The sequence below is a fragment of the Heteronotia binoei genome, chromosome 8, assembly GCF_032191835.1.
Source record: "Heteronotia binoei isolate CCM8104 ecotype False Entrance Well chromosome 8, APGP_CSIRO_Hbin_v1, whole genome shotgun sequence".
Lineage (NCBI taxonomy): Eukaryota > Metazoa > Chordata > Lepidosauria > Squamata > Gekkonidae > Heteronotia > Heteronotia binoei.
This window is the reverse complement of record NC_083230.1, coordinates 121,988,900-122,001,242: the sequence shown is the minus strand read 5'-3', so window position 1 is coordinate 122,001,242 and position 12,343 is coordinate 121,988,900. Positions and strand designations below refer to the sequence as shown.

Genomic DNA, 12,343 nt, shown 5'->3' with positions numbered 1-12,343 from the left:
TCCTCTGTAGCTCCTGTGCGACTGAGCAAGTCTTGCAAAGCAAGCTGTTATACAGAAGGACGTACAAACGAGAGGTCGCTATAGAAGTAAACAATAGCACAACTCAAGGGTTATATCGACAAATAATTAATGATTTATACCAACAGAAGGAAGCCAGAGAGAGGAAGAAGGAAGCAGATGACAGCCAGTTGCTCAGGGGCCTGATAGGAGAACTGTAAACTGTTGTTAGTTCGGTGTAGTTGTTAACCAGTTTGGTTTAGTGAGAGCCAGTTTGGTGTAGTGGTTATGTCCACGGACTCTTATCTGGGAGAACCGGGTTTGATTCCCCTCTCCTCCACTTGCAGCTGCTGGAATGGCCCTGGGTCAGCCAGAGCGCTCTTATCTGGGAGAACCGGGTTTGATTCCCCACTCCTCCCCTTGCAGCTGCTGGGATGGCCCTGGGTCAGCCAGAGCTCTCTTACCTGGGAGACCCGGGTTGGATTCCCCACTCCTCTACTTGCAGCTTCTGGAATGGCCTTGGGTCAGCCAGAGCTCTCTTACCTGGGAGAACCGGGTTTGATTCCCCACTCCTCCACTTGCACCTGCTGGAATGGCCTTGAATCAGCCAGAGCTCTCTTATCTGGCAGAACCGGGTTTGATTCCCCACTCCTCCACTTGCAGCTGCTGGAAGGGCCTTGGGTCAGCCAGAGCTCTCTTATCTGGGAGAACCGGGTTTGATTCCCCACTCCTCCACTTGCAGCTGCTGGAATGGCCTTGGGTCAGCCATAGCTGTCGTAGGAGTTGTCCTTGAAAGGGGAGCTGCTGTAAGAGCTATCTCAGCCCCACCCACCTCACAGGGTGTCTGTTGTGGGGGGTGGGAAAAGGAGATTGTGACCTTTCTGAGGCTCTGAGTACAGGGCGGGGTACAAATCCAATATCTGCTTCTTCTTCTTCTTCTTAAGGGGTATATACTCATATGGAAGACAAGGGTGGTTGGTTGCTCTGGGCCCTCCCATAGCAGAGTGGTGGTAGCCAGTAGAAGGCCCTCCTTGGCCCCTGCTGTACGACAGCCTTCTATTTCAGAAATGAGGCGGAAAGTGTGGTGGCTGTGGGTTGAGATGGGGGGAAACAATCTGAGACAGACTGAGGAATATTCTATTCTCCCACTCTGGCCTCTCCCAAGGATGTTTTTTTAATGCCCCAACGCTGACAATCAAATAAAAAGCAGAACACAAGCTTAAAAATAAAGCCTCTCTGAGATTCTGAGCGAAGGATGGGATATAAATCCAGTCTCCTCCTCCTCCTCCTCCTCCTCCTCGTCTTCCCTTTTGCAAGGTGGGCTAGATAGGCTAAGGGACACTGGCTTGACTAGAGCAATATAACTCTGTGGCTGAACCTCAGCCTAGCTTCTCCATCCTCGATGACTGCTGCTTCTGTCGTCACCATCCCCAGGCTCTGGGTATTTTTGTTTTCCTGCTAAGAGCCCTCCTTTGAGCACCGTACCCTCTTCTGTTTCCTTCTCTAGGTGCCGGATGGGTCCGTGGTAGCCCTGGTCTCCAAGCAAGTCACGGCCTACAACGCTGTCAACAATTCCACCGTCTCCAGGACCTCGGCCAGCAAGTATGGTAGGGTCTCGTTCGCTGTGACGGGAGAGGCAAGAATAGGGGTGGGGCGGGGGGTGGTGGTAAGAAAACAAGCCATGCTGTCGAAAGAAGCGTACCCGTTCCCCTCCCCCCCACTCCAAAATATATGTTCTAGGACAGGGGTCCTCAACCCCCCTGAGCCACGAACTGGTACCGGGCCGTGGCCTGTTAGTAACCGGGCCGCCCAGCCTCGTCCCCCCGCAGCACCTCCTTCCCTCCCCCTGCAGCGCCGCCTCCTCCTCCTCCCTCCATTTTTACAATGTTAAAGCTGGGGAAGGGGCCGTGAAGTGCCTTCTGTCAAGGCCGACCCGGTGGCGAAACCACGGCGACAGCGGCCCGCTGAAGAAGCTACGCTGCCCTTGCCTCTTTCCCACTTCCTCCTGTGGGAAGGAGGCAAGGGCAGCACAGCTTTTCCAGCAGGTTCCCCGCCGATCAGCTGATCGGTGGTGGTGGTGGTGGGGCTGTCAGCCTTTACAGAGCCTGGAAGGCGCTTCAGGGCCTCTTCCCCAGCCTTAATATCGTAAAAATGGAGGGAGGAAGAGGAGGCACCGCAGGGGGGGGGATGCGAGGCCAAATTTGGTGCCCCCACCCTGTCGGCCCTGGGGCCACGGTGGGCCAGCCGGCCCTGGGACCGGCCCCCAGTGCCAAAAAGGTTGAGGACCACTGTTCTAGGACAACAAATGGTGAACTATGGAAATCCAGAGCGGAAAACCAAGACAGCCAGTTCCACCCCCCCCCCCCCCCCAAGTTCGGAATAATTTTATTTAATAAATCATAGACAAGGTAAGAATTAGACAAAGCCAAAATCGACATTCTGCAAATAGATCGTTACATGTCAATGTAAGACATAAGAATAATTGGTGCTTACTAATGCCAAGCCGGTAAAATAGAATTAGATGCACCCTGACCAAAAAAATACTACGAGCAAAATAATCTAGTAAAGGGGACCGCTTAAGACAGGGGTGGGGAAAAGTGCCTCTCCAGATGTTTCTTGCCTACAACTCCCATCAGCCCCAGCCAGCATGGCCAATGGCTGGGGCTGATGGGAGTTGTAAGCAAAAAAAAACATCTGGAGAGCCACTGTTCCCCACCCCTGGCTTAAGAAGAAGGGTAGACCTGCGAACTGGTCTCATCCTACCACCCAGATTGTGAGCAATTTTATCCACGGCTTTTTTTTTTTTTGTAGCAGGGACTCCTTTGCCTATTAGGCCACACCCCTCTGATGTAGCAGTCCTCCAAGAGCTTACAGCAGGCCCTGTACGAAGAGCCCTATAAGCTCTTGGAGGATTGACTACATCAGGAGTATGTGGCCTAATAGGCAAAGGAGGTCCTGCTAGAATTCTTTACAGGGCTCTTCGTACAGGGCCTGCTGAGAGCTCCAGGAGGATTGGCTACATCAGGGTGGGTGTGGCCTAATATGCAAAGGAGGTCCTGCTAGAATTCCTTACAGGGCTCTTCGTACAGGGCCCACTGAGAGCTCCAGGAGGATTGGCTGCATCAGGAGGGTGTGGTCTAATATGCAAAGGAGGTCCTGCTGGAATTCCTTACAGGGCTCTTCGTACAGGGCCTACTGTAAGCTCCAGGAGGATTGGCTACATCAGGGGTGTGTGGCCTAGTAGGCAAAGGAGGTCCTGCTAGAATTCCTTACAGGGCTTTCGTACAGGGCCTACTGTGAGCTCCAGGAGGATTGGCTACATCAGGGGGGTGTGGCCTAATAGGCAAAGGAGGACCTGCTAGAATTCCTTACAGGGCTCTTCGTACAGGGCCTGCTGAGAGCTCCAGGAGGATTGGCTACATCAGGGGGGTGTGGCCTAATAGGCAAAGGAGGACCTGCTAGAATTCCTTACAGGGCTCTTAGTACAGGGCCTACTGTGAGCTCCAGGAGGATTGGCTGCATCAGAGGGGTGTGGCCTAATAGGCAAAGAGTTCCTGCTACAAAAAAAAAGCCCTGATTTTATCCAAGATAAAATATTCCCGGCCCTTGCTCAGCCAGACAATTAACAAGGGAGGTGAATTTAACCTCCAAGTTGTTGCTATTGCAAACGTTGCTGCAGTTCGCAGTAAGGATATCAACTCCTTCTTCCTCTCTGATATCCTGAAGCCCTCCCAGAGACTACGAAGGCAAATTTTAGGGGATTTTAGCGTTAAAATGGTGAGCTCCTGCATAAATGAGCTTGCCCGAGGGTTGTCAGTCCCCATGTGGGGGCAGGGGATCCCTGGGTTTGGAGACATTCCCCCCACTGGGAAGTGTCTGCTGGGCACTCCACTGTTCCCTGTGGAGACCGATTCCCTATGACAGGGGTGGCCAACGGTAGCTCTCCAGATGTTTTTTCCCTACAACTCCCATCAGCCCCAGCCAGCATGGCCAATGGCTGGGGCTGATGGGAGTTGTAGGCAAAAAAAAACACCTGGAGAGCTACCATTGGCCACCCCTGCCCTATGATACAATAGTGAATGATCTGTGGGTATCTGGGACTCTGGAGGGGGCTGTTTTTTGAGGTAGAGGCCCCACATTTGCAGCGTAGCATCCAGTTCCTCTCTTCAAAATACCCTCCAAGTTTCAAAAAGATTGGACCAGGGGGTCCAATTCTGTGAGCCCCCAAAGAAGGAACATGGGATGGAGAGAGCTTAAAAGGGGACCAGTACTCTTGAAACTCTCTGTCTGGGGCAGGGATGCTCTGTATTCTTGGTGCTCAGGGAGTGGCGCACAGTGGGAGGGCTTCTAGTGTCCTGGCTCCACTGGTGGACCTCCTGATATGGCACCTGGGGTTTTTCGCCACTGTGTGAGAAAGAATGTTGGACTGGATGGGCCATTGGCCTGATCCAACATGGCTTCTTCATTTCCAGTGGAGGGAAGGCATTGAAAAGGTGTGTGAACCGGAGACTAAAAAAACCCCGTGAGTGAGCTCACACTAACTCAGCTTAGAGGGAACACTGGTCACATGACAGGGGAGTGGTGCAGCTTCCCAAACGTTGCACACCGTTGTCCTAGGGAGCAGCCCTCTGAAGCAATTACTTTTCTGTGCTTTCAGAGAACATGATCCGCTACACGGGCAGCCCGGACAGCTTGCGCTCCCGGACGCCCATGATCACGCCCGACCTGGAGAGCGGGGTCAAGTTGTGGCATCTGGTCAAGAACCACGAACACGGAGATCAGAAGGAAGGCGACCGAGGGAGCAAGATGGTGTCGGAGATCTATCTGACCAGGCTACTGGCCACCAAGGTATGGAAAGCTGGAGGGAAGAAGAGGAACATGGGATGGAGAGAGCTTAAAAGGGGACCAGTACTCTTGGAACTCTCTGTCTGGGGCAGGGATGCTCTGTATTCTTGGTGCTTGGGGAGGGGGGCACAGTGGGAGGGCTTCTAATGTCCTGGCCTCACTGGTGGACCTCCTGATGGCACCTGGGGTTTTTGGCCAGAGTGTTGAACTGAATGGGCCATTGGCCTGATCCAACATGGCTTCTCTTATGTGACACAAGTGTTGGACTGGATGGGCCACTGGCCTGATCCAACATGGCTTCTCTTATGTGACACACAGTGTTGGACTGGAGGGGCCACTGGCCTGATCCAACATCGCTTCCCTTATGTTCTTATGTGACACAGAGTGTTGGACTGGATGGGCCACTGGCCTGATCCAACATGGCCCATCCATTTCAACATTCTGCATCACACAATGGCCAGAAAAACCAAGTGCCATCAGGAGGTCCACCAGTGGGGCCAGGACACTAGAAGCCCTCCCACTGTGCTCCCCAAGCACCAGAAAGACAGTGCATCGCTGGCCCAGATAGAAGAACATAAGTGAAGCCATGTTGGATCAGGCCAATGTCCCATCCAGTCCAACACTCTGGATGGTGTCACACAGTGGCCAAAAATCCCAGGTATCATCAGGAGGTCCATCAGTGGGGCCAGAACACTAGAAGCCCTCCCTCTGTGCCCCCCCAAGCACCCAGAATACAGAGCATCACTGCCTCAGACAGAGAGTTCCAGCAGTACAGATGGAACATTTGACTGCAGAGCCGAGAGAGAGAGAGAGAGAGAGCGAGAGAGAAAGGGAGAGAGTCCTCCGGCAGACAGCTTGACAGGGGGGAACAGCCCCTCGGCTGAGGTGCCGGCCTGAACAAAGGTGCTGAGCGAACAGAACCAGCCGGTGAGCACTCAATCCGTCACCGCAGGCGGCCCTTCATGGGAGACGATCTGCCTGACAGCTCTATAACTCTCTGCCGTTGACTTTCGGCCCAGGAACGCGCCAGACGGTGGTTTAACACTGATGCCTTCCACCAGGCGCCACCTCCTTGTCACTCAGCGCCGGCACTTTATTATTTACGCCGAATCGATTCTGCTGACACTTCTAAAGTGCCAGGCAGAAGCTGGCCAGCCGGCAGTGGCAGGTGAGCGGTTCTGTGCTTTAGGAAGAAAAGAGATCCAGTTGAGACGAGGCGGTGGTGGTGGTTGGGGGACTGAAATATACTGTGTTCGATGCCTTTGGATTTCACACAGAACTTGCTTTATTAGCGACTGCATGCATAAGAACATAAGAGAAGCCCTGTTGGATCAGGCCAATGGCCCATCCAGTCCAGCACTCTGTGTCACATAAGAGAAGCCATGTTGGATCAGGCCAGTGGCCCATCCCGTCCTGCACTCTGTGTCACATAAGAGAAGCCATGTTGGATCAGGCCAGTGGCCCATCCCGTCCTGCACTCTGTGTCACATAAGAGAAGCCATGTTGGATCAGGCCAGTGGCCCATCCCGTCCTGCACTCTGTGTCACATAAGAGAAGCCATGTTGGATCAGGCCAATGGCCCATCCAGTCCAACACTGTGTGTCACATAAGAGAAGCCATGTTGGATCAGGCCAATGGCCCATCCAGTCCAACACTGTGTGTCACATAAGAGAAGCCATGTTGGATCAGGCCAATGGCCCATCCAGTCCAACACTGTGTGTCACATAAGAGAAGCCATGTTGGATCAGGCCAATGGCCCATCCAGTCCAACACTCTGTGTCACATAAGAGAAGCCATGTTGGATCAGACCAATGGCCCATCCAGTCCAACACTGTGTCACACAGTGGCCAAAAAACCCAGGCGCCATCAAGAGGTCCAGCAGTGGGGCTAAAAGTCCTCCCACTGTGCCCCCTGCAAGCACCCAGAATACGGAGCATTACTGCCGCAGACAGAGAGTTCCAACAGTACGCTGTGGCTGATAGCCACTGATGGACCTCTGCTCCATATGCTTATCCAATCCCCTCTTGAAGCTGTCTATGCTTGTAGCTGTCACCACCTCCTGTGGCAGTGAATTCCACGTGTTAATCACCCTTTGGGTGAAGAAGGACTTCCTTTTATCAGTTCTAATCCAACTGCTCAGCAATTTCATGGAGTGTCCACAAGTTCCCGTATTGTAAGAAAGGGAGAAAAGTACTTCTTTATTTACCTTCTCTATCCCTACTCTGTCTCTATCTTCTCTATACTAAAGACAACATGCCGGGGCCAAGACCCCACTTATAGACGTTCCCAATAATGCACCCCCCCCCCCCAGTCAATAGGAAACCACGGCAGTCAAGCTTCACACCACTGGTTGCTGTACAGAGTTCAAATCTTCCAAATCCATAGGCACACCTGCAGTTTTCCGGATGCCCGCAAAAGTACTGTGGAGCAGTAAATTCAGTGCAGTCATTTCAGGTTGCCAATTCAGTACATAACAGGTGCAGTGAACATATGAACATATGAAGCTTCCTTCTATTGAATCAGACCCTGGGACCATCAAAGTCAGTCTTATCTACTCAGACTGGCAGCTGCTCTCCAGGGTCTCAAGCTGAGGTTTTACACACCTACTTGCCTGGACCCTTTTAAGTTGGAGATGCCGGGGATTGAACCTGGGACCTTCTGCTTACCAAACAGATGCTCTACCACTGAGCCACCATCCCTCCCCTTACTGGCAGTGGCTCTCCAGGGTCTCAAGCTGAGGTTTTTCACACCTACTTGCCTGGACCCTTTTAAGTTGGAGATGCCGGGGATTGAACCTGGGACCTTCTGCTTACCAAACAGATGCTCTACCACTGAGCCACCGTTGGAGTTGCCAGGGATTGAACCTGGGACCTTCTGCTTGCCAAACAGATGCTCTACCACTGAGCCACCGCCCCTCCCCTTACTGGCAGCGGCTCTCCAGGGTCTCAAGCTGAGATTTTTCACACCTACTTGCCTGGACCCTTTTTAGTTAGCGATGCCGGGGATTGAACCTGGGACCTTCTGGTTACCGAGCAGATGTTCCACCACTGAGTCACTGTCCCTCCCAATTTGGGTTTCAGGACTTTGGCCTTTGAAATAAGGGGTTGGATCCAACCCAGCCCGTCTCGCTGCTCTTCATGTCTTGCCAACTGGCCAATATGCCAAGCTGGCGCTCAACAGGCCTTTGGGTAGATGGCACATCTTCTGCCATCCCTCCAGGCTAACCGCTCCCCACCATGATGGAACCACAGAATTGAGAAAAATCCATCGAGGTACCCATAAGCTGTGATCAGGGGTTACACCGGAAGGTGTACTAAATTATATCAGCTCAGCTGACAAGCTGTAATATCCAGTGAATGGCGCTGGACCAGTTGCTTCCTCTCATTCTCAACCTACTCGACATCCCAGGGTTGTAGTGAAGATAAAATGGGATCATCCAGGGCTTTTTAAAAAGCCGGAACACACAGGAACGCAGTTCCGGCTTAGCTTGGCACCAGGAGGTGTGGCCTAATATGCAAATAAGTTCCTGCTGGGCTTTTTCTACCAAAAAAAAGCCCTGCGTGAAACATGGTGAAGCAGGGGGTGTGGCCTAATATGCAAATGAGTCCTTGCTGGGCTTTTTCTACCAAAAAAGCCCTGGGATCACCCCATCTGTACAGCCCTGGAAGAGGACCGAGATAGATGCATAATAAAGAAAAAAAAATAGCCACTATTAGAGTGATTGAAAACAGAAACGTTAAAGATGCCTTTTGCTTATTAAACTGCAAGTTACTTCACTGTTCCGTCGGGATCTCTAAAAGGCATCGGCGTGGAAATTTATTTTAAGCCTAATTGTGTGATTAACTGTGAAAAACTGTAGATGATAAATCAGCTAGAAATTATGGTTCTCGTGGGCAGGGAAGGCTGAGGCCCAAGCTAGAACAGACTTTTGTTCATGATCCAGGTTGGCGTCGTTCCTGTATTCTGGTAACGTGTTCTATGTATGTGCAACCTCACAAAGGGGCAAAAGCTATTGGGGGGGAGGGGATGCGGAAGTCCCATCTTTCCCCAGTGCCATGGTCCCAATCCAGGTTAGGTTTTGAGTAAGGTTGATGTCATGTTCTCAGGGCGCAGGCAGGCAGGAGTCCAAAGCCAGTCCAAGGTCAAAGTCCAGGAAGTCAATCAGGAGCCAAGTCACCAATGCAAAATCACAAACCAGAATCAGAAGTCAATGTCCAAAAGCCAAAGAGTTAGGGTGCCAAGTATTCAAGCGGGTCAGGATCAGGAAGGCGCGTGGATGCAAGCCAGAGAATAGACTTGTTGCTTCCACAAGGTTACCAGGTCCTGGGTGGGAGTTATATGGGCGCCTCCATCAGCCTGCTCCCTGGGTGGCAGCAACTCTGCTAGAACTCAGGGCTGAGAGACCTGAAGCATCGGCGTGCCTCATGTCTTCTCTCTGAAAGTCCTTTCCGGAGCCTGCTTCGAACTCTTGAGATGGGAGGGGGAGAGCTTGGAGGAGACTGATCGTCAACAGCTGACACTGGTGCCTGGAGAGTGATTGATGGGCCAGCTGCTGGTTGTTTGGCTGAGGAGCTGGTAGGCAACTCTTCCAGGTCTGTTAACCCTTCCAGCCCCCCCTCATCAGGGCTCATGGCAGTTGACAACCTCCAGGTGGTAGTTGGAAATCTGAGATTGCGACTCATCTGCACTGGAGGTCAGTTCACCGGAAGAAAGTGGCTGCTTTGGAAGATGGACTCTATGGAATTATACTCTATTGAAGTCCCACCCCTCCCCAAGCCCCGCCCTCCTCAGGCTCCACCCCCGAGGTATCCAGGTATTTCCCAACTCAAAGCTGGCAATCCGGCAGTAGGGGAGGGGAGTAAGTTCACTGCAGATGCTGTTTGGCTTCAGGAAATGCAAGTCAGACTGAGGGAATCTGGCGCTTGTTTGCTTTCTACATTGCCTCCCACGTGGTGGTGTCTCTGCATATTTAATGTGAACGCTTATGTATTTCTTAAAGTAACAGGATACAGTAGCAACAAACTCCAGGCTAGGGGTGGCCAAATTGTGGCTCTTTCACGCATAGTGTGTGGCTCTTGAAGCCCCCACTGCCCCGTCAGGCAGCTTGGAGATGCCATTTCTCTCTTTTAATCACGTCGCCAAGCCAAGCCAGCTGGTGGCTTGGAGAATGCATTTAGAGTTGCTTTCTTTCCACCTCTCCCTCCCCATCCCCCATCTATTTGACTTCCTTCCGTCCTTCCTGTGAGCAAATTTGGTGTAGTGGTTAAGTGTGTGGGCTCTTCTCTGAGAGAACTGGGTCTGATTCCCCACTCCTCCGCTTGCAGCTGCTGGATCAGCTACAGCTCTCACAGAGCTGTCCTTGAAAGGGCAGCTCCTGGGAGAGCTCTCAGCCCCACCCACCTCACAGAATGTCTGTTGGGGAGGGGGAGGAAGGTAAAGGAGATTGTGAGCTGCTCTGCGACTCTGAGATTCAGAGAGAAGGGTGGGCTATAAATCCAATACCCATCTTCCTCCCTCCCTCCCCCTCCCTTCCTTCAGCCCCCTCCCTTCCTTCCTCCCTCCCCCCTTCCTTCCCCCCTCCCTTCCTTCATCCCTTTCTCCCTCCCTTCCTTCCTCCCCCTTCCTTCCTTCCTCCCTTTCTCCCTCCCTTCCTTCCTCCCTCTCCCCTCCCTCCCTCCTGCCTCCCCCTCCCTCCCCCCTTCCTTCCCCCTTCCCTTCCTTCATCCCTTTCTCCCTCCCTTCCTCCCTCCCCCCTCCTTATCTCCTGCCTCCCCCTCCCTCCCTTCCTCTCTTCCTCCCTCCCTTCCTTCCTTCCTCCCCCTCCCTCCCTTTCTCCCTCCCTCCCTTCCTCCCTCCCTCCCTTCCTTCCTCCCTTCCTTCCCCCTTCCTTCCTCCCTCCCTCCCTCCCCTCCTCCCTCCCTCCCTTCCTCCCTTCCTTCCTCCCTCCCTCCTCCCTCCTTCCCTCTCTCCCTCCCTTTCTCCCTCCCTCCTGCCTCCCCCCTCCCTCCCTTCCTCCTTCCCTGTCTTGCAGCTCTCAAGCATCTGCCATTTATTCTTACATTACACAAGTTTGGCCAGCCCTGCAAATCTATCAGCCTCGCGTGGTCGTCTCTTCCCTTTTGACGCCTCCTTTCTCTCCCCTTCCGCCAGGGCACTTTGCAGAAGTTTGTCGACGACCTCTTCGAGACCATCTTCAGCACCGCTCATCGCGGCAGCGCCCTCCCCCTGGCCATCAAGTACATGTTCGACTTCTTGGACGAGCAGGCGGACAAGCACAGCATCCATGACCCCCACGTCCGGCACACCTGGAAGAGCAACTGGTGAGTGCAGCAGGCCTGACCTGGATGGCCCCAGAAGGCCTGCTCTCAATCAAACCGGGAATCTAAGCAGAGTGGCTCTCGATTGCCCTCGGATGGGAGACCACCAAGGAAGTCGAGGCTTTCTGTGCTCAGGCAGGCAGTGGCCAACCACCTCTGAACGTCTCTTGCTTTGGAAACCCCACGGGTCTCAACTCATTTGTTATGAAGGCCTGCTAGCCTCAGCTGGGGCCAGGGCCTTTTCAGCCCTGGCCCCAACCTGGTGGAACAAGCTCCCAATGGAGATCGGGGCCCTGCAGGATTTGTTACAAATTTCCATTCTCGGCCTCCCTTGCCGACATCCCTGGTCTTGTGCTTAGCATCTTGATATCCAACAACACTGCTCAGAAGGCTCCATCTGAGTGTTACTACCAAAGCAACCTTCACACTGGCTCTTTGGTACTAAATTTTAAATTTTAATTGTATGAATTTTTATATAGTGCCCAAATTTCATAAATTGTCCATCAGTCATAATATTTTATGTGCCCTTGTAACCATAACTCATTTGTTATGAAGGATCTGACATTAATGAGACCTTGTTGGGCTGAGCCATGTCATATGAACATATGAAGCTGCCTTCTACTGAAGCAGACCCTCGGTCCATCCAAGTCAGTCTTGTCTACTCAGACTGGCAGCGGCTCTCCAGGGTCTCCAGCTGAGGTTTTTCACGCCTGCTTGCCTGGACCCTTTTGAGTTGGAGATGCCGTGGATTGAACCTGGAACCTTCTGGTTACCAAGCAGATGCTCTACCACTGAGCCACCGTCCCTCCCCTGACCAGCAGTGGTTCTCTAGGGTGTCAAGCTGAGGTTTTTCACATCTATTTGCCTGGACCCTTTTAGTTGGAGATGCCAGGGACTGAACCTGGGATCTTCTGCTTCCCAAGCAGATGCTCTACCACTGAGCCACCGTCCCTCCCCTGACCAGCAGTGGTTCTCTAGGGTCTCAAGCTGAGGTTTTTCACATCTATTTGCCTGGACCCTTTTAGTTGGAGATGCCGGGGATTGAACCTGGGGCCTTCTGCTTACCAAGCTGATGCTCTACCGTTGAGCCACCATCCCTCCCCTGACTGGCAGTGGCTCTCCAGGGTCTCAAGCTGAGGTTTCTCACGCCTACCTGCCTGGACCCTTTTGAGTTGGAGATGCCG

The 12,343-nt window shown here is 52.8% G+C and overlaps 1 protein-coding gene across 1 annotated transcript in view; it reads left to right on the top strand.

Annotated features, from left to right (window-relative positions):
* The window catches only part of PLXNA4 (plexin A4), a 930,623-nt gene that overhangs the window by 848,107 nt on the left and 70,173 nt on the right, over positions 1 to 12,343 (top strand). Inside the window, exons 26-28 of the mRNA XM_060246008.1 lie at positions 1,505 to 1,604; positions 4,655 to 4,845; positions 10,993 to 11,162. Coding sequence (XP_060101991.1) covers positions 1,505 to 1,604; positions 4,655 to 4,845; positions 10,993 to 11,162 — 461 coding nt within the window. The remainder of the gene's footprint in view (positions 1 to 1,504; positions 1,605 to 4,654; positions 4,846 to 10,992; positions 11,163 to 12,343) is intronic.